The sequence below is a fragment of the Micropterus salmoides genome, unplaced genomic scaffold (assembly GCF_014851395.1).
Source record: "Micropterus salmoides isolate LMB-PRFRI ecotype aquatic unplaced genomic scaffold, ASM1485139v1 Ms_hic_scaffold_21, whole genome shotgun sequence".
NCBI lineage: Eukaryota > Metazoa > Chordata > Actinopteri > Centrarchiformes > Centrarchidae > Micropterus > Micropterus salmoides.
Window position 1 is genome coordinate 12,920,546 of NW_024041262.1, and position 21,581 is coordinate 12,942,126.

General features: G+C 41.3%; 1 protein-coding gene and 1 long non-coding RNA gene across 2 annotated transcripts; one reads left to right on the forward strand and one right to left on the reverse strand.

Moving 5' to 3' along the window:
* Nucleotides 1-149: 149 nt before the first annotated feature.
* Nucleotides 150-4,499, forward strand: aldoab (aldolase a, fructose-bisphosphate, b). The gene is made up of 7 exons (XM_038735741.1): nucleotides 150-272; nucleotides 1,758-1,876; nucleotides 2,189-2,455; nucleotides 2,555-2,715; nucleotides 3,315-3,573; nucleotides 3,706-3,905; nucleotides 4,063-4,499. The coding sequence occupies exons 2-7, from the start codon at nucleotides 1,765-1,767 to the stop codon at nucleotides 4,153-4,155; spliced, it is 1,092 nt and encodes a 363-aa protein (XP_038591669.1). The 5' UTR covers nucleotides 150-272; nucleotides 1,758-1,764; the 3' UTR covers nucleotides 4,156-4,499.
* A 1,026-nt stretch (nucleotides 4,500-5,525) lies between these two features.
* LOC119915942 lies at nucleotides 5,526-16,177 on the reverse strand. The gene is made up of 3 exons (XR_005447056.1): nucleotides 15,709-16,177; nucleotides 13,747-13,860; nucleotides 5,526-5,914 (listed from the first exon to the last, which is right to left on the reverse strand). It is a non-coding gene; the product is annotated as an uncharacterized LOC119915942 (long non-coding RNA).
* Nucleotides 16,178-21,581: the final 5,404 nt, after the last annotated feature.

Genomic DNA, 21,581 nt, shown 5'->3' on the forward strand with positions numbered 1-21,581 from the left:
CTCACTGTCGTTTTACTTGCCATTCATTGAAACACTCTTTGCCCTTTCACTAGCTGCTCACCACCGTGTTTCTCCAGCCCCAGTCTCTCTGAATGTCACGAGCCATCTCTGGTTGCGTCCTGTTCTTTTTATAGCTGAGCAGCTGAAATGTGAGGGGTCACAATGGGAGGATAAATACAAGGGCCAGCAGACTGGAGGGTTGTCGCAGACTAAGGCAGGATCTTCTCCCTCCCTCTCTCCTTCTTCTCTCAGCTCTCCTTCTAACCTCAAAGGTAAAAGAAAATGAACATTTGATTGACAGATATGGGACAAATGCATTACTTTAATTGGCTTTTTGTGCAACTGGTTAAATATATTCTAGCATGAGATGCATGACCCTAAACCTAAGAGACTGTTCTTGTAGCTCAAACACATTTGTGGTTACTGTGAAAGCTAGAGCTATGTGACCCACAATCTTTTGACTTTCATCTGACACACTAAAAAACAGACAGACAGATAATACATTCACGGTTCAGCAATGAATTGCTTCACTTGCACTCTAGTTTAAAAATGCATGACAAGTCTCCCTCAGCATTATGCACATTCACATGCAGCATATTATTGTTACTCAAACACAGTAGTTGCTGTTCCACAGCCTTTTAGCTCATCTATCTTCATTGCATCACTAGTAGTTGATACTGCCTTTTTTATCTAATGCAAAGATACATTTGGATGGTTTCCGAGCAGTCAGTGGTGGCTCAGTGATTTGAATAAGCTCTAAATTAGCTCATGCTATCTAGTTGATAATCTTTTACTGTACATGAGTTGTAAACAGTGGGATGTGAGGCTGCACACTTCTCTTAAATGAAATGCCTTGTTGCTGAGCCATAGTGCCTTTATTGCCTTGCAGCAGTACACTCTTTATATTTAGTCCACCCTATTGATAGTGGAGGCATATACAAGGGGAGAGAGGAAGGAGTGTGTAGAGGAGGTGTGGGATAGAAGAGCAGGGAGGAGGAATGGGGAGGGAAGGGGGCAGTGAAGGGGAAGGAAAAGGTCAGGGATAAGAGGCTAGAAAATGGAATAGGTGACACGCATGCTTGTCATGATTTCAAGGGTGGTCAGATATGTGAAGGGTGGAGACAGGGGAGGGTGGAGGGCTCTCTGACACTGGATCCCTTGTGCCGCTGCATATTGTGCCTGGGAAAAAGTGTGTAACCCCAGTGCTTTATGGTATTGGAACAGTTATAGCTGCAACACCTGCAGTCACACAGTCACAGATGCAGACATAGGCACATAATAGCCAGCCTCTACTTTTACCACTTCCTTTACACAGTGAACCAAATGTTCCGTCATTCTAACATGAATCAGTTTCCCATGTATTTACAATAATAACCACAACCTCAAAACTCAAGCATTGCAGCTGGTTTTTGTTGAACTTTTCCCCTTGTGCCTTTGCATGGTTTTAGGTCTGCATAAATGGTGAAACCGGTACTTCTATAGCGGTTGTCTTCCAACCACTCAAAGCGCTTTACACTTTCGTGTTCACATACATTCATACACTAATTGTTGAGGCAAGGTCCCAACTGCTTATCAGAAACTGACTCACACACTGATGACACTGCCTTTGGGAGCCACTTGGGGTTCAACTTATCTTGTCCAAGGACACTTGGCTGAGGGAAGCCAATCTTCCGATTAGTGCCACAGCCGCCCCTGTAAGTCCCTCAAATGTTTCCTTCTCTCATCTCATCCTTTGTCTTCCTTCTCCTCCTCAATAGAGTCAGGATGCCTCACGCATACCCCTTCCTCACTCCTGAGCAAAAGAAAGAGCTCTGCGACATAGCTCAGAGGATCATCGCTCCCGGCAAAGGAATCCTCGCCGCAGACGAGTCCACCGGTAAAGAATTTTAGGATTTGTTTTTTTATTTTTATAATTAAAAAATCATCAATCAGTCATTTAGGATTGCCAACATTTCTCTGAAAATAAAATAATCTATATAGAATAAATAAATCTATAAAGCACACAACAGCAAATATGTATGTGAGAAGGAAGTTCAATCATTAACACAGTTAGGATATGATTATGACAGGCAATGTAATTTTTTTTCAGAACTAAAATGCAAATATCTGCAAATGCTCACACAAACACACCAGTACAATCCACAAATGGATCCAGTTTTCATCTAGCCTGTGTCTCCATAATCTATAGGCAGCGTGGCCAAGCGCTTCCAGAGCATCAATGCTGAGAACACTGAGGAGAACAGGAGGCTGTACCGCCAGCTCCTCTTCACTGCTGACGAACGTATCAACCCTTGCATTGGTGGTGTCATTCTCTTCCATGAGACCGTGTACCAGAAGACCGATGATGGCAAGCCATTCCCCCAGTACCTCAAGGGAAGAGGCATGGTGGTGGGCATCAAGGTTGACAAAGGTGTTGTCCCCCTAGCCGGAACCAATGGCGAGACAACCACCCAGGGTGAGCTAAGAACAAGTTTAGACACAAAGAGGGCAATGCGTCAACATCTTTTAATACCTTTGTCTAACTCATCCGGTGTGTTCTCTTCCTCTTTCACAGGTCTCGATGGACTGTATGAGCGCTGCGCCCAGTACAAGAAGGATGGTTGTGACTTTGCCAAGTGGCGCTGTGTGCTGAAGATCACCCCCACCACTCCCTCAAGACTGGCCATCATTGAGAACGCCAATGTCCTGGCCCGCTATGCCAGCATCTGCCAGATGGTAGGACACACTGAAATCAGTGTGGAGTCTTGACAGGGTATCCACATAATTTTACAAGTTTCATGACAAGGACAGATCTATGTATATATGTTATCAGTAGAAAAACATGCCCTTTCATCAGTCTTTGTGGCTATTACGTTGTTTTAGTTTATATTTAAATCACAGAAATGTCTGTTCAAATACCATCTAAATCAGTGTTAGAGTTGTCAGTGGTCCCAAAAGCGATTTCAACTTCTATTCCTAAGCCGCATCAGTGCAGCAAAAAGCAATTTTTTCTTTTACCAATAAAAGATATAATATAGTGTAATCTATTTCTACTGTACATTGAGATATGAAGTAATTTTAACCTCTGATTTAAATATTCTCTAAGACTGCTGTACATTTATAAAATCAGTTGTAAATTCAAAAATGACATAACAATTAAAAACAACCTCTTTGAAACTGGACCCAGTTGAGAACCACTGAAATGATAAGTAATGAATACATAAGTAACTAACACAGTATCTCCCCACTGCGGTTCTTATTTCTTGTCTCCTTATTCTAAACTTGCCTTGATATCCACCTGTCATTTTGACTCTTTTTGTCTCTGCCTTCCTCAGCACGGCATCGTCCCCATTGTTGAGCCTGAGATTCTCCCTGATGGTGACCATGACCTGAAGCGCTGCCAGTACGTTACTGAGAAGGTCCTTGCTGCTGTTTACAAAGCCCTGTCCGACCACCACGTCTACCTGGAGGGTACCCTGCTTAAGCCCAACATGGTCACTGCCGGACACTCCTGCTCACACAAGTACAGCAACCAGGAGATTGCCATGGCAACTGTCACTGCCCTGCGCCGCACTGTGCCCCCTGCAGTCCCCGGTGAGCTCAATGCACACAATCTCTTGTTGACATGCACACATTTGCAAACTTTGCAGAAACTAAAATCTAATCAAATCTAACTTTTTTCCATAAACAAGTGCATTACTAAATTCTCATGTGCTTCTTGTACAGGCATTACCTTCCTGTCTGGTGGCCAGAGTGAGGAAGAGTCTTCCATCAACCTGAACGCCATGAACCAGTGCCCACTGCACAGGCCCTGGGCCCTGAGCTTTTCATATGGCCGTGCCCTGCAGGCCTCTGCCCTCAAAGCCTGGGGCGGTAAGAAGGAGAATGGAAAGGCATGCCAGGAAGAGTTCATCAAGAGAGCTCTGGTACGTGTAAATATAAATAAAAATGTTAATATAAAACTGTAAAAAAAAAAATAAAACATCAATACATAGTGGGTATTGTTCAGACAACTGTATGGACTGTTGGCATCAAGCATCTGTACTGTATTGTGCACTCAAAATACTTTCCTTTTTCTTACAGGCTAACAGCCAGGCCTGCCAGGGTAAATATGCTTCCTCTGGAAGCAGCTCTGCCGGTGGAGAGTCCCTGTATGTGGCTAACCACGCTTATTAAGCATGGATACTGAGCAATTCCCCCTCCACTTTCTTCCCACCATTTCTTCACCATAGAATAGGCCATGCTTTTAGGCACTGCCTATGAAAGTGTCTGTCCGCTATTGAGCAGCAACTTTACTGGTAGAAAGCAAAACAGAAAGATGGAAAAGAAAACTTGGGTTTGCTGCTGCAGCTATATTCTGAAAAATATTCTGCCTCCATTCCCTTAGCTTTTATTTTTAAACACCTATTTTAGGTGAAGATTCCCACACTGTTTTTACAACATGTACAATTGTTTGTCCCTTGGTCCACCAAGTGCAGTATATGATTTATACTGGTAGCATGAAATAAAATATTTAACATGCTGCTTTCCTTCCTTTTTGTCTTTTCACAAAATGTCACAAACAAGTCAAGTCAGAAGCTTGGGCCACTGTAGCCTGATGACAGTGACACATGTAACATTCCTAGCAAAAGAAAAATATACATGCTCACGCACTTTATTTTTGTGAAAGAAACTGAAGTGACCATGCATAATTTTACTCCAAAACTACACTTATGATTGTTTAAAATGAGCAGGTGATGCAATGAAACAATTTAAAAAAGAACAGGGAGCAAAAACCTGTGTTTTGAAAATTCCTCACTGTAGGCTTGTAGTAAACATACTGAGCACATGGACACACAGTTCAGAAGTGCTTTTATGAGTTTGATGTATGCACTTTAAAGTTCATAAGAAACCATTATGAGGTTTCAGCAGTCTGACTTAGACAAAACCAAAGTCTCTTATTTTTTGAGTGTTTCCTTGCTGAGCTGGGATACTTCAGAGTAATCACAGATAGTTTTGTTGCCTGGATAAAACATCAACATTAAACCTTCACACTGCCCTAACTAATATCCAATATCCACACCTTTCAAACTAGAATGCTGAAACTTCATATTAGCTTCAACTAAACTTGGGGAAACATTTTTGCATGAAAGGAGTGTGCATTTGTCCCTAATTACTTACAATAGAATCAACAGGAATGATACCAGCCACCAATAACTCTTATTGTACAAATCACATTTAAACATTGTATTGAGACTGAAAAAAAACATGAATTAGGGTTGGGACGATAGACAATGACTGACAGACTTCACAACATGAGCTGGCATTGTGATTGTAATCCTAATCTTAATTTTTCACATTATACTGCCCTGTGAAAGCAGGTTTCAATCCCAACAAATATTTTTAAATATACCTGCATTGCACCTGCCTCTGACTTCTCTTCTCCTCACACTCACAGACACCTACACCTCTCACTGCAAACACACCGGCTTGCCCCGCCTCTCTCCCCCTGTCTGCTCCACTGTCTCCATCAGCAGTAGGTCACCTAAAAGACACACGACTCGTCTTTTTTCCGTATTTTTCCACCCACAATCTGTTATCACGGCAGCAGTTGAGCTGCATGCTTACTTGTTAATGACGTAGCATTTCAAACAACCGAAACCAACATCTGCACCCTGTGTGTTCACTGCTGCTTTACCTGGTCTTGCTTGTAAAATATCCACGGTGATTTGTAATGTAATAGGCTACCAAGATTTTTATCGAGTGAAGTCTGTCAGTCTGTCAAATGCTGGAAGAATCATTAAAGTTGGTTTCCCATAGTACATTTCATTGATATTGATGTGTGAGTACAATGAGTACTTTCATTGTGGGTCTTGAAGAAATCAGTCATCCTCTTGCAGGTCCACTGGGTTGGCATGAAGGGCCAGATGCATCTCATGTGTACCTCATGTTGTTCCTAAATTGATAATCAAAATAATTATCATTATACAAATATTTTTTCAGTACATCAAGCCATATAGTTTAACAGTTATACCAATGTAATGCTAAAATAATAACAGCAACAGCAATAACAATAATAATAAATCCATCCAGCTTCAGCTACCTATAACACAAAATTTAAACATGACAAAAGAGATTTAGAAGCCAGTGCAGCCCAGTATTCTGTTATTATTCACTGGGTAAGTTTTCGGTTTTTGATTTGGTGATTTGGCTTTTCGCACACGCACACACCTACACTTCTTTTTCTTACACACAAACAACCCTGCACACAGCTCACACCGCCTCTTTCTGTTTCTCTCTCGCTGTATCATACAGGGACAGACACATGCAAGCAGTTTTTCAGTAGTATGTCTTATAGCCAAAACAACCCACTGCTCGCGTTTTGAACTTCTTCTGCCCAGATTCCATGTTAACAACTTCTGGATGATCTGCATGTGGAGGAGATAAAAATAAATATAATAAATAATAAATAAAAATGATGTTCAGCTAATACAATCGGAGTAAATGTGAGGATTCTCTGTTTTATTTTATGTGTTCAGTGCAGCCTAAGAATAGCCATTTAAAAATAAGCTTGTAATAATAAGTGATTAGGTACTGGAAAACAAAGCAAAAAACAACTGTGCAAATGAGAAATGTCCATTGAAAGTAGATGTCATCCTAGTTATCACAAATTTCACAATTACTGTATTGCAGATATGTCCTAATCTGCAATGACCACACATTATGTGATCAACATTGTGGCTATGGCAAAATGACTCTTACAGTGAGGAGCAAGGTCAGTGCCTTGCTCCTGGCTGTAAGAGTCATTTTGTATTCTCTCATGTTCTCACTTTGAAGGACATCCTGTAGCCCATTGTGCCATAGTTCTTCACCAGAGTTTCAACCAACCCCACATATTTTTTGGCTTTGTGATTGCCCAGGAAGCCCAAACCAATGCGACAAAGCTGTTCCAAGCAGCTTTCTCCTTACTAGTGAGCTTGTTGTGACTTAATGTATAATCATAAAGCTCAAAACCCCTCACTTCAGTTTCAAACAGAGGGCTGCAGAATGGTGTTTGCAATGGTTTCCCCAGTTACCTGCCGTTGCTTCATTTGCGACCAGGCAACAGAACTCAAAATGTACAGGCTACAGAATTCAAATGGTATTGACATGATTGATGTGTGCTTGCTGAATCCCTTATCTTTCGCCAACACAGTTTTCCAATTATTAAAACCTTGATTCTTACAAACAAAATCTCTGTCAGTAATCCAGCCGTGGTCTCCCACGATACCAGCATTAACATTATTATATTGATGCTGAATGTATTAACATTACTTTAAATATCTGTACCATTATTCATTTTCAGTCTGTAAATGTTACCTTTACTGTCTGTAATTCTGTATGTTCGCTGCTCCCCCCTACCCCCTCCCATCCCTCTCTCCCTCTTTATTGTTCTCTCTCTCTCTCTTGCGCTTTCTTGTTCTCTCTCTGTCTCTCCCTCTCCCTCACCCCAAACCGATCGAGACAGATGGCCGCAAAGAGTACAGTCTTGCCTTGCACATTCACACTGACAATTACCTTGTACTATTAAAAATACAAAAGTTTACATTATGGTGCTGAATTTGGTAAAGAAGGACTTAAGACAAGATAACGTATTTTAACTGCACTGGTGTTGGTAGCTTTTTTTTTTAATCAAATAACTGATTTGTAGATTAATGACAAGACCTTCTGACATTGCAATGGTTTGTAAACTGTGAACTTTGTGACAGTACCTGAAGATTGCCAAAGATTTGATGGAAAAAGAGGGGGGTGGAGAGAAACTGTCAGGAAACAAGACTACGAATATACAGCCACACTAAACCCTAAATGGCAGTGCTTTGAGTCTAATGTCAACATGTTGATGTTTAGCAGGTATTATCTTTACTCTCTTAGATCCATCCAATTGTTGCCAAGACACCTCACTCAAAACTACAAATATTAACCTCATTGTGGAAAAGCCGAGGGACCATTAAAGTCAGTGGGATTTAACCTTTGGATGACTCTGCATGTCAGAACAAATTAGATGTTGAGACATTGGAATCTGGACCAAAGTGCTTAGTTTTGTCAAGTCCAGTCCTGACTTTTGAAAAAAACAGCTGGACAGAAAGGAAACATTTATAATAGCTCCAACTAGGATTTAACAGAAACTTACGTATAAGTGACAAAGAACACCCTGACAGAAATTAAGTCTGAATGCAACCCGACAGGATACTTACTATTATCCAAGTCTGCCTCAGCCAGTGGCCTGGCAGGGGGTGAATATGAAGGACTGGCTGGAGTTACTAAGCAGACAGGCCTGATGTCAGTGAAATTGACATGGCTGCTGAGTTTCATTAGGGCAATGTTTTTGTTAAACAAGGTGTTGTTGTAGTCAGGATGGACAATGACCTGGGACACAATGTGTGCCACCTCATGAACATTAGTTCCAGTCTGAATCTCTCTTCCCCAACTAGAGAGTCCATGCAAGTGGAGTTCTGGCTCAAAGAACAAATAAAGATCAGTTAGCGAATTCAGATTACAGTCTTGTGTTGCAGGATAACCAAACGTATCCTCATTTTTTGCCTGCTAAATAATTTCAGGAAGATTTTCTATATTTATCCAGTAGTTCCCTTGGCAGATATATGCAAACACCACACATAAACACAATGCGATGATTGGTATAGAACACTGAGTTTCAGGTTCCTGTTGTGTTGCTGTGATAGCTAAGAATTGCTATGAAACGTTCATGTTTACATTGTCTGGGAGTTACATAAACAAGGTGTGTGTGTGTGTGTGTGTGTAAGTCGAACTTCCAGTCAAACCACTACGCCAATCAGAACTTACAAAAGAGGAACAGAAACAATATGGATAGTATACTCCTCTTACTGCAAAAGTAAACAACAACAGCACTCAAAATAAGAAACCTAGAGGAACAGAGCTGACCTAAACCATGTCAGATGCACTTTTCCCATCCACATTCCAGGTTGGGTCAAACTTAAACTGCTACAGGTCAGAGGTCTGTGCAAAATTTAGAACAAACCCTACAGGACCTGAGGGGACTAGAGAAAGAGTCATAGCAACATATGCCACTTAAACGGCCAGAGAGTCTTAACTGCCACCACAGTTGGTTTCAGTTGTAGTAGCACAAATCCATGGCTGTTCAGATCCAGCCTTTTGTAGTAAGTAAATATTGACAAACATCTTTCATAGCTATATCTACTCCCCACATGACATTTTGCTGAACAACATTTTAAGCTAACATTGCTAACAGGTCAAATTACTGTTGGGCTAACTATTACATATTTTTCTTTTACTTTTGTGGACTGTATGTTGCTAGTTGATCTTCCTGTGATGGTTTTAGAGACAACTAATCTGATGGCTAAATAATACAGTATACACTTTTGTAAATCTAGTTTCTGTACTCATTTTTTCATTTTTACAATTTGGTTTAACTATTGTTTATGGAATCAATTTTTCGGATTTGTTCTCCCTGTTATTAAATTCCATACTGTTTCAAGTCAACGTGTGTTTAACCAATGTCCTTGCAGGTCCCGCCAAGTCCCGCCAGTCTGCAGCCATGTTAGTAAAGCCTCCGGGTGGTTATTTCTCTGGTTTAACTTGCTGCATAGTTGTGCACCTAAATAGATAGTGAAGGCAGAAGACAGCTGACAGTCTAAATGAAACAATTTACTGACCTGAATGTCAAGGAGTGTGCCTGTTACTTTCAGAGAACTGAGAATTTTGTGCTGAGGAAGCCATGCTGGCTACAGATTTTTCCCCAGTTAAGCCTTTTTTATATATATATTCACTGTAAAATTGATCAAGGTGTTTCAGCTTAAAAACTTAAGTTCAATTGCTGCCTTAAAAATGTGAGCAAACTCAACTTTTTGAAAGGCTTTGTTTCAACTCGTGATGTTACGTTATTCAGTTTGTTTAATTAATGATCATTTATTGTTTGATACTTTGAACTTGATACTGTGAGCTAAAACAACTATCTATATTACATTTTCCATTCAAGGAAACTTGCTTTCTCTTGTCAAACACACTTACAATTCTACACCCTTTCAACTCAACTACAACTAACTATATAAGACATTTCAGTTCAAGCTTAACTTGCAATGCAAGTTCACCTGCTGCCTTGAAAATGCAAGTCAACTCAACTTGAAGATTGCCTTTATTTCAACTCACAAATTCAATTTCATAAAGTTGATATAGCTACAGTGTTATAGTCTCAACATTGTTTTTTTGGTTAAATTAACTTTTTATCACTTCAACTTCATACACAGTTTCAAGATAAAACAATTTAACCAAATTAATACTACTTTCCATTTCAAGTTAAGGGGATTTAAATTCCAAATTTGTTTCAGTTTACACGTAAAAGGGGCCTTGCAGACAAACGACAACAGCTAGTGATGTTACGTCTGACACCGAAGCACCGATGCTTGCTTCAGACTCATTAAACAGGTGGTATTATGCTTTTTGGCTTTTTCCCTCTCCTTTATTGAGTTATATAGGCTACGTTTTTTGTGCATGTAGTAGGATTACAAAGTGAAAAAGCCCACCCCAAAGGGAGTTCCCATCTCTCACAGAAAACTCTTCTCTGAACTGTCTGAAAACAGCTCGTTTGTAGTCCAGCCGCTTCCCTTACATCCCTGTGATGTCACAGGGAAGAAAGCTAAATGCTTCCTAATGCTCGCCAAGCGGCTACTCCGACATGCCCTCAAAAACACCGGTGGAAAAATACTGAGCTGCAGCACACACCTCTCCTCTCCCTTCCAAACACTAGCTACCTTCCAGACACTCAATGGACATAAAGTTGTTACTGTGATGTAGAGACAGAGTTCAGCTAAAACTTTATGGATGAAAGATACATTTGTTACAGACTTCCCCATTCTGAAACTCTTGCTCCAGTCTATGTTGCCTCTGGGCTTTCGGTTTCAGAGAGCGAGATCAGATAAACTCTAGGTCAGTAACCCTGGCAACTTACGCTGTGAACCTAACCTGCTTGGGAGGAGGTTTTCTTCAACAAACCCTGAGTTTCTCTTGTGCGGAGGCGGCAGTTTCCTCAGTCATAGGCTACTGTCAATAAAGCATATAGGCCTTTATGAACGCAATTACATCTTTAGAAATATTGATATCACGATTAGATAGGCTGTTAGTGTTTTTACCCAAACATGATCTTGAACATGACCGCTTTTATGATCCATCTGTCATCGATTGATCGACAGAGAGTTATCTTTGAGCATAGTGGATTTATCCTCAGCACAGAATAAAATCCATAGACTACACTGTCCTTTATAACACAGTGACTCTGTGCACATTAAGGCAGCTGTCAGGTTGGCAACAGTTGCACAACAACACTTAGGCCTACCATGTGCTACAGTGCAGCAGTAATCACTGTTTAAACTAATCTGTATAAAGCTGATCAATGAACAGTAATCTTTCATATTGTAGTCGCACAGATTAGAACATTCCTATCGTAGTTATCAGCTGGATATGATGTGAATATTTCTGAGTGAGGATGACGGTGGTGCAGCTGAAACAAATAAATGTAGTTTAAAAGTGAGTTTTTCATTATTTGCTTATAGTCTGAATGTGTTTTGACAGCATTTCATAAAATACGAAATAAGCCAGATTTGAATCAATGTAAAATAGACGTCTAAAACTTTGCAGTCAGTTTGAACTTAGACACATTTTTCATTGCAAGAAAATCATTAATAGGCTAACCTACTGAGTCGGACTGTGGCTTTACAATCACAGGTCCATGAGGAGCCTAAACTGTGTCTAATCTGTTCGATTAACATTTTCATCTTCAGTTATTGCCACCAGCATTTAGTCCTGTCAGGTTATAGCTTAGGCCTATTAAATATAGTGTGGTGTCCGAACAATAATGCTGCGATGATGTGTTGAGAAGAAATCCGATTACATCAAGGAGTTCAGCATCAATTACAAGCTCTTCAGCAGCTTGGAGAGTGACCCAGCCCGATGGCCACTCTGTCTCTCTGTACATCAAACACAGCTTATATAGGACATGTTTAGGTATCTGTTAGATACCATATAAGGGTCTGAGTCTGCAAACTAAGGCACAAATCCATATAAGGGCACAGTTCTATAGAATAAGTGTAGGCATCTGTTAGACACCATATAAGGGTCTGAGTCTCCACCTAACCACTGACCTCTGCTCTCTCCTTAAAAGGTCACTAATCCTCTATCCAGCTGCTACAGTGCTATGTTAAACTGTTATGCGTCAAATGTACATATGTTATACACCACAATAGCCTTCCTATTTAAAATGAATGTAAGAAGAAGGGCTGTAGAAGAATTCCAGCACTTTATCATTCATTAAGGAAATTCCAGCCTGGTAAATGATGAATGAGCAACGCTGTATAAAATGTAATATATATATATATCGATCTTGCGTTTTAGAGCAAATTATGGTCCGCGTTGGCACGCACACATATTTCTAGCTCCACCCAATTAAAATGAAGGCTCTGCCTTTATTTACTCGTTGCCATGGTGAATCGTAGTATCGGAGCTCCATTGATAAAGGCTTTTTTCATCCCCACGCACGCACTTCCATCAGGTTCAACAAGTGAAGTGGAGGAAATATTCTGCTTGTGGCATCGGAGCCAGACTGCATGAAAGCCATCCGGCCAGCTGCAGCCTGTCCTTGTTATGCCACTCCCCTGGTGAGGGGAGGGAGGCAGGGGCTCATCGCCGTGCCACTCGACCGGGGAAGGCGTACATGTGGGCTCAGGCCAGCCACCTGACCAATCAGGGAGGGGGGCAAGGGGAGAGAGGAAGTGCATGAAGCTCAGGCTGCTTGTTAGCCGTTTGGCTAACACAATGTGGGGAAGTGAGAAACAGCTGCTTCTTCATAATCTCAAAGCAGCTGTCTGTAAAGTGCAACACTAGGTCATGTAGTTTACAGCACAACTCTCCCCAGTGTCACTGTCGCCTGCCGTGCTTAACGTGTTTGGCACACACTTGATGCTGTACATCACACATGTACAGCGCACAACACAGCCTGTCACACACCTCTGGATGCAGGAGGAGGGACTGCGTCGGTGATGCCGTGGTCACGCACGAGCCCGCAGCCGGTCTCTGCCGGGGGGGGGGGTGACATGTGTAATGTGTGGAACGGAGATAACACTACACACAGGGTTGTGTGTAGTGCTATCCTGTCCGCTTAGAGGGCTTATATGACACAGCCTGCCTTCTGTGAACCAAGGGGGAAACCCTGGACGCGCAGAAGGACCGTGGCAGTGATGCCGTGATTATGCACGAGCTCGCAGCCAGTTGAACATACGTAACAGCATCACACACTGCCCGGCAGATTTCTTCTTCAGAAATATATCTGTACAGGGTGTGTATGTGTTCTGTCCACACGAAGCAAAACGTCCGCTGTTGATGGCTCATACACAGTTTCTGTGGGGAGGGGTGAGTGAAGGGACCTCTGATCGTGAACAGAGGGCCTTTCTCAATCTGTGTTCTTGTCTGTACTTTTGTTCTTGTAAAACGTCATCTTTTGTGGCCCAAGTACTGTCCCAATACACAATGCATTTTGGCAAGAACGGTTAAAAATGCAGAAGTGTAGTGCTTGTTTCTTTGAGCTTCAAGCTGCAGATTAGCCACTTGGCTAATGGCAGCTGGCTCACAGTGTGGGAAATGTGTGCTTGTTGTGGCTGGTTTGACTGAGACAGGCACAGACAGCATTTGTTCAACAACTTCCACAAAAAGGAGCAACAAGATTTCACACACATCTTTTTTCCGACCCATAGCTTAACTTACCAGTGGTCCGCTCTGACCGTCGAGGGTCGGCCAGCAGCAATAAAACCGGTTGCTAGATGTCATTAGCCGCAGCTAAGTTGGTGCAACGTGGACACATGGGGTCTCCCTGGTCGGCTGTATTGCGTTTTTTTCCCGATTAAAAAAAAAAAAAAAAATAGGTGAATAAAAGATGGCATTACAGAACAAACATGAAACAAAAAACACTGCAGTGGACTGGAAAGTTGGCCCTTTTTTCAGATTTACAGCTTACAGTCAAGTCCTAACAGCTGTGGACTGAAAAGCTGCTTCTCCTCCCAGATCCACAGCTTACAGTCCTGATTCTCACAAAATAAATTGTTAATATCCTCCGGGTATGTGGGCGGGTCCATTTCCCTCCAAATGGCTTAGGTTCCATAGCCATTGGTCATCTGGTTAACTTCTTCGTCACCCAATTGGGAAGGGTGTACCTTACTGTTCTACCTTTTGGTCGAACAAAAGAGCACCGATCCCAGACGTGAAACCCCGCTTCAATCTACAGGAATAAACAGTCTTTTGCTCTAAACTAATCATAGAGAACAACTGGGCTTGTCTCCAAAATGGTTGACACGCCATCTTAAGTGTCAATGAAACAGTCAAAACAAAACCGTCCTTCTGGCACTAAACAAAGAGGTGTCGGTTTTCTTCACATTACAAAGAGGATACAAACAATGGTTTAATCAACATTCTAATGCAATTGCCTGGCCTAAAATCCTGCAGTTTTACATTTGAAGAAAAACACTGAAACACTGGAATACATGAAGTTTGTTGTAACTTTTTAAAACTCAACAGCTGATAAGGGACAGAGCGCATGTCAGCTACACGTAAGCTTACCGTTAGCTCCACGTTAGCCTGACAGTAGCATCCTTGTAAGGCAAGGCAATTTTATTTGTATAGCACATTTCAACAACAAGGTAATTCAAAGTGCTTTACATAAAACCCTCAGACACTACAGAGACACCAGGACATGTCTGTCCGCAGGCCACTTTGATCCAGTTTGACCCACCTTTGCGTTTACAGGTGGACAGAGACTCCTGCAAATCACTCAGGCGCGAGATTTAAGACCACTTTCTTCACTCTGTTCAATCTCACTCTTGTAGTTTAACGATCGCTTGCCTCACCGTGGCAAGCAACACATATACGATAGCAACAGTGTCACGGTTTGGTGTGGGTGAGGCAGGGTTGAGCTGGTTGGAGGACACAAATGCAGGACGCAAGGCAAAGGAGGTACAGTTCAAGGGGTTTTAATAAACAAACAAAGGCGAGCACACTTACAAACTGAGTGGCTGATGACAGAGTCCAAAACAAAGTCCAAACGAGAAAACAAGAATCCAAAATAAGCAGGGAAACAGGGAGACACGACGAGTAGGCTGGCAACAAGGTAACACACTGTAACACTGGGTGACAATAAACAATGACCCGACAAGGACAAGACAGAAACACCAGGTATATATACACACAGGGACTAACGAGCAGGGCGGGAGCAACACAGGTGAAAGACATGAGGCTAACGAGGCAGGCAGAGAGAGAGACAGTGAGCAGAGGGAAACAGAGAGACTGACATGCAGGCTGGGGGAACAGACGGAACACAGGTCACTGAACACAAAACAGACCAGAGTGAACACTTAACATGAACTAAGCTACAGGACTGGGAACAAGGACAACGAACTAAAACGCAGGAACAAGAGTTAAGGCAGTGACTAAGAAACAATATAACAATTAGACTACCAAACCAAAGCAGTATCAAATCAAAACAGGACTACGAGCTAGAACACCAGACAAGACATAAACACTAAGGACAAGGAAACGAGAAGAACAGGTAAACAGAAGGACACCAGAAACAAATGGGAAAAACTCAAACTCACAGGGAAAAACTAAAACTCATGACAAACAGGTTAAGGGCTTCGTCAAGAGAGTGGGTGGACCGCCACACCACCTCGTCCTCACCGGCAAAATGATCCACCAGACGCTGCTTCTCTTTGGGGGAGAGAAGGTCGCAGAACAAGCAGAGTGAACCAGGGGTGAGCACTCAGCTGGTGTGCTATGGTCCGAGGCTCACCCAGCATTGGGGATGGAGGTCCACCGGCAAGACGAAGCCCGTTGCCAGAATGCCCCACTCGGGACGGCTTGCTAGAAGACATCGCTCTTCTTCTGCTCTTTAGACAGCTCAGTGCTGAAGAAAAATGGGAAGCGAAGGCCGGGTCTCACCGTTGTATATTTACAAGGTGTGGACACAGGAAAGGCCTACGCTGTGGGTTGGCGTACACAACTTTTCTCAGTTCCGCGCAGGCGCGTGGAGGGGTAAACCCAATAACGATAGCCTTTTGCCCATTTATACTCCTGCGTAGGGTCTACGTACGTACCTACACCGTAGGCTGTGCACGTAGCCATGCATTTATACTTGTGCGTAGGTGTGTCATTCTGCAATTCCACCCCCAAACGCTAGTCGGCAGTAGCGCTGCAGCGTCCACTGTGTTGACTTTTGCCGGCTAACTTCCGGTTTAGCGCTCCGCAAACGTAATTGGGGGTAAAATTGTATACGTGTGGCTGGTGTAGCCTTTTCAAATGTTACCGACCGAATGGATCACATCCTGGTAGCAAAACGAATCATTTGGCAAGTAGTCCTTAGGAACTACGCATGTGCAACTCCCATCAAAGTTCATTTAGAAACAAGATGTATCACTCCGTAGCTAAAACAAAGCCTTCAATACAGGGTGCAAAGAGGAGCTGCAGCAATGTGCAGTATGACAAAAAATATGGGTTTTTAAAAAAAAATAAACCATGTAAACCTGTTCTGGTACAACCCCTAAATAAGACTAGTGCCACCGGTGGAAAGAGTTCCTGACAACAGCGTTAAAACCCTTTCAGAAAGGAGGAAAATGTGCTGCTATTTTGAACTTTGACAGCGGTGTGTATGGGAGCTTGCGTAGTGGTGCGTCGCTCGATGCAACCGTGTCGCAAGCCATTGAAGATAATAATGCAGCATGCTGTAGTTAGTGATGGCCAAATGAAGTGTTCCAAACAAAGACTGCATATAAAAAGGTTCCAAAGCATTATTGCTTTCTGCTATTTTTTTTTTTTGCTATTTCAGCCTTAATTTTAGTGTTGAAGCTACCACCTCAAGGGAAATATAACTCCGCTTCACCATCTACCTGCATATCTAAGGAAAGATTGGCTTTAAATATAGCTAACATTTCCTTCACTTCAGAAAGGTAGAAATATTATGTTTACCATAAAAACCATCAAAATTATACTGAAGTAAAGGTATAAAAGTATTCCATAGTGAATTCAGTATGACATTGTTGTATCAAAGTTCTTGCGTGTATTCAGTCCTTAATGAATTCATCTCTAAACTTCAGTGGTTGGTGTTCAGTTATGCAGGCTGGACAATAAATTGGAAAACATGAAACCTGGAGTGGCCTGTCAAAGCAGTCATGTGTTTCACTACCTGAGTGAACCAGTGTGATTGCTTCAGACGTTATTTTAACGTCCCTAGTGACGTTAGCAGTGGTTTGTTGAAAGGACTTAAAGAGGTGGTATTATGCTCATTTTCAGGCTCAAAATCTTGTTTACCACAAAGTGTTCATATTTTGGTTGGAATTTGAATATATGACTTATCTGCAATGTGTATAATTAATAGGGTTGGGCAAGTACACCACCACTATAGGTATCTGTATCTGTTCAGCAAATAAAATTTTCTGTATCTCTATAGGCGGGGCTTAACCATGAAGTGAGCGGGAATAACTGGAAGTTATGAACGCCTTAAATTGGTATCAGATTGCTATATTTATAAGAAAACAATTTACATAACAGCCTCAGAATTGATCCTTCGCTAACCCCCGCCCCCCTTAGTTACTGTTGCAAAGTCTGACAAATTGTCAGCGCTGCCACTGTCTATTGCTGCACTGCGCGGAGAAATATTGTCAAATTTGTTGGAAAAAGCGATCTCACAAACAAGCAGACAGTTTTGCAGTTGCATTATACATTTGAAGGTTTTATTCAGGCTGTCAAACTGAATCAAATTGACTTAAACGGACCTGAAAAAAAATTAAAGATAGAAGCTAAAGCCTACCAATCACACCTACAAGTGAACCACCCCATTCCCCAACGATTGAGACAAAAGACAGCGATATTAAGGATCAACACTGTTCCTGTAAAACTGGATAGGCCTCTATTCATTATTACAATCTGCAAACATTAGGAATGATCCACAGCCAAATTTGTTGTAGATTTATTTTATTTTAGTTTAGTTGGTTAGTTTTGGAAAGAGAATAAATCGTAGTTCTCCTTTCAGCCTCTCTGGGTAGCGACTGTAATTATTACAAGTGCCCCAGGAACAGTGTTTGACCATATCTTGGAAAAATAACGTTACAGCAAAAAAAGCTAGAAAACGACTCCTTTTGCATTAGAGTCAATGGAGCGCAGCCATGAAAGTGTCGAACCTCAGTTAGAGCGAGTCCTATACTGCGCTGTGACTGGTCAGCTTTGTATTCGGGGTGTGGCTTAGTGAAGGGTCAATTGAGCTTCAGAGCAATGTTTTTGATCACATTAGTTGATTTTTTAAAAAAGGTTCCTATATTTATAGTATATAACAAAACAGATATTGACACATTTTACTCTGATGATACTCATACTCGTAAAAAGTAAACAGGATAATCATTTCATCAGAGTACTCGCTCAACCCTATTAATTACTTGATTATGTGTATGTTTCTCTCAAACTCAAAAGACGCAGCACCTAGGCAAAAGTCTCAAATTGTCAATACATTGAAAGAATGCAAGTTTAACTTTCTACAACTCATACAGCTGAGTTCAAAATCCAAAATTCGTCAGGGCTATTTGAGTGAAAAAGAAGTAAGTTAACATAACTAAATTGTTCTGTAATGTTTGACAGTGTTCTTTATGTTTATCAGAGCAAGAAAAGTTAGACTCCTGTAATACAGATGTAAACAGGCAATAGTTCCTAAATGTATGTTTCAATAACATCATTCCAGCTCTGCTGCATTACAAGTTCTCCCAACTGAGTGTGCCTGACTTCAGCTTGGAAAACATGTCTCTGACTCTCAGATCATCAGTGCCAGTTCCCCTCAAGGCTGCATTCTTTCCTTTCTTCTCTTCTCCTTGTATACCAACAGCTGCACCTCCACTCACCAGTCTGTCAAGCTGCTGAAGCATTTACATCAACAAGAGCAGGCTGTGTGGAACAAAAAAATGTGACAGCACTTACCTTGAGTTTTTGACCCTATAGAAAAGAGAGAAAGTTAGAAAAAACAGTCACATCTGTACGTCTCAAAGTGTGTGTGTTCAGCTGTATCTTTCCATTGATAGGTATATTGATAACATAATGGTGTAATATTATGAGTAACTACAGACCAGTGGTCTGTATGGATTTTTCAATGACTGATGGCGATGTGATATTTAGAGAGCAGGGCAGCCGATGGCCGCTATATAATGTAGACAAATCTGCCAGATATCTGGAATTTCATTACTACTACAAACACAAGGAGGCACTAGAGTTCCAGGTGTTTCATCTAACTCGTTCTGAGGTGTGGGATGGGCTGTACAGTAATGGGCACAATAAAATTTTTAGTATTTTAATTAAAAAGTCATTTAATAATTGCAAAGTGACAGGAATACAGGGGAAGGGGGTGCAGCTGAATTATTTAATTACATAAAATGCAGGTACAAATGCTTATGGGATGTTGGGGCAGGCAAGGGTCAAATCAGGCGGTCGAGCACAGGCACATAAATCGAATAACAAACAGGCAGAAATCCAAAGTCCAATAGCAGGAAAAAAGGTCAGGCAGTTAAAACAGCTTCTAGGTACAGGTCTCAGGTAAACAGAATACAGGTGCAGAGGCTGGAGAGCCAAGACATGAAGCGCAAGGTCACATAACTGATCTACTAAATGATAACTAATCTGTCAAGGATAGACAGGAAATGGTCCAGTAAAGTATTTGCCGGGCTGATGAGGGAAAGTAGAAACAGATAAGAGAGTGCGCAGTGGGACAAGTATCTGCAGAGCAGATGAGGGAAATGAGAGGAGGCGTGTAAGGGGAGAGGAGAGAAAGTCAGAGGGTAACTGGTGGATTAGTGCAGAATGACGACTGTGTTTGAGGAAGTGAGAATGAGGCTAGAGGGAGGGACAGAGAGGCAAACATTGACAGTTCCTGAATATCTCAGAATTTAAATGATAATGGACAATTACTAGAGAACAGACCGAGACATACTATACTAATGAATCATTATATAATAATTAGTTCATATGTATCTGAGAATCAACACACTGACCACTTTCTTCAAGAGTAGTTCCTGAATAATGTTAACGCTATTGTCCTGCTGTATCTGAGAGGCTATCTGGTATCTTCCCAAGTGGGCTGTTGCCCTTTGTTGATGTCTTCATGGTCCATATTCAGGAACTGTTGATTCAACTCATTTTTGCCCCCCTCATTTTTGTAATATTAGGGGTGCTTCAAACTGTTTCTGGGGAGGATCAGTGAATGAAAGTGAATTTCTTTTTACATTTATTATTATATCAGTTATCAAAACGAGATCACATAGGAAATCTATGGGATCAAATAACATAATCATTCTACTTTGTACTACTTTTTACATCCATGTGGTTGAACATTACCATCTCATCTCGCTGCCTCGCAAACTGGGCCACACCCAACCTGTCATGGCAATCTTGTCATCTGCTTATTTAAAACAGAGGATTCATTGGTTTGAAATAATGCACCTCAGTCAGTCATGCCACTGTTTACAGTGACCATTCCCTGTTCAAACCCATTTTTCTTAATACCTCAGCTGCATATTATTCAACTCCATCCACAAAAGCCCAAATGCAATTCCTCAAAATACTACCGTAATTCATTTCTCAATGCATTTCTCAATGCTTCTTTCTTTCTGAAACCGTGTACAGCATGGGTTTTGTGGAATTTATTACTGCATGACAACATACAGATTTTTTTTAAAAACCTTTGTCAGCAGTTATTACCCTTGGTATGCTGTCATACAAGTCCTGCCAGTGTGTGGTCATGGTGTTATTTTTGGTATTACACAGTGTACATTTATTTTTACATCTGCTCTCAACATCTTCCCTCAGATTTCTCAGTGATATTTGATTTGGTTTTTGGAAAGCCACTGAAGGGTTTTCACTCTCGTGTTTTGCTTTCAGAATAATATATATTACATTCATGGATTCTAATGAATGATGCATCAAAGTGTAAGCACCATTTTGATGTTGATAAGGTGGGGCAAATTTAAATTCTGTTAGATGGTGTAATCTAAAAAAAACCACATCATAGTTTTGAATGTAAATAAAACAGCTTAGGAAAAGTATTAGCTTGATGTAACCTTTTTAAAATTTCCCAATCACAGGATTCTTAAGATCTAAATTAATCATTTGACATTTTTGAAAAAACTGTAAGGGAAGACTGATAGGCATACCTCTCATATCTGTCCGGTATAAATAATGCTACAGCCAGCTGCTGTTTAGCTTAGCTTAGCATAAAGATTGGAAACACTGGTAATAAAATCCTCCTACCAGCACCTCTAAAGTTGACAACTGTGAGGTTGTCCGGAAACCAGCAGAGACTAGAAAGGATTTTGTTGACAAAGCCAGGCTAGCTGTTTCCTCCTTTTTCCAGTCTTTGTACTAAGCTAACAGGCTGTAAGCAGTAGGTGTCATATTTACCAAACACTTGAGAGTGGTACTGTCCTTCTAAACTAAGAGTTAGATTAGAAGGACAAAACCATTCTCGTGTGTTTGGTAAATACAGCAAGAAGTAGCAAAGAATCACCTTTCTTTAAGATTTACAT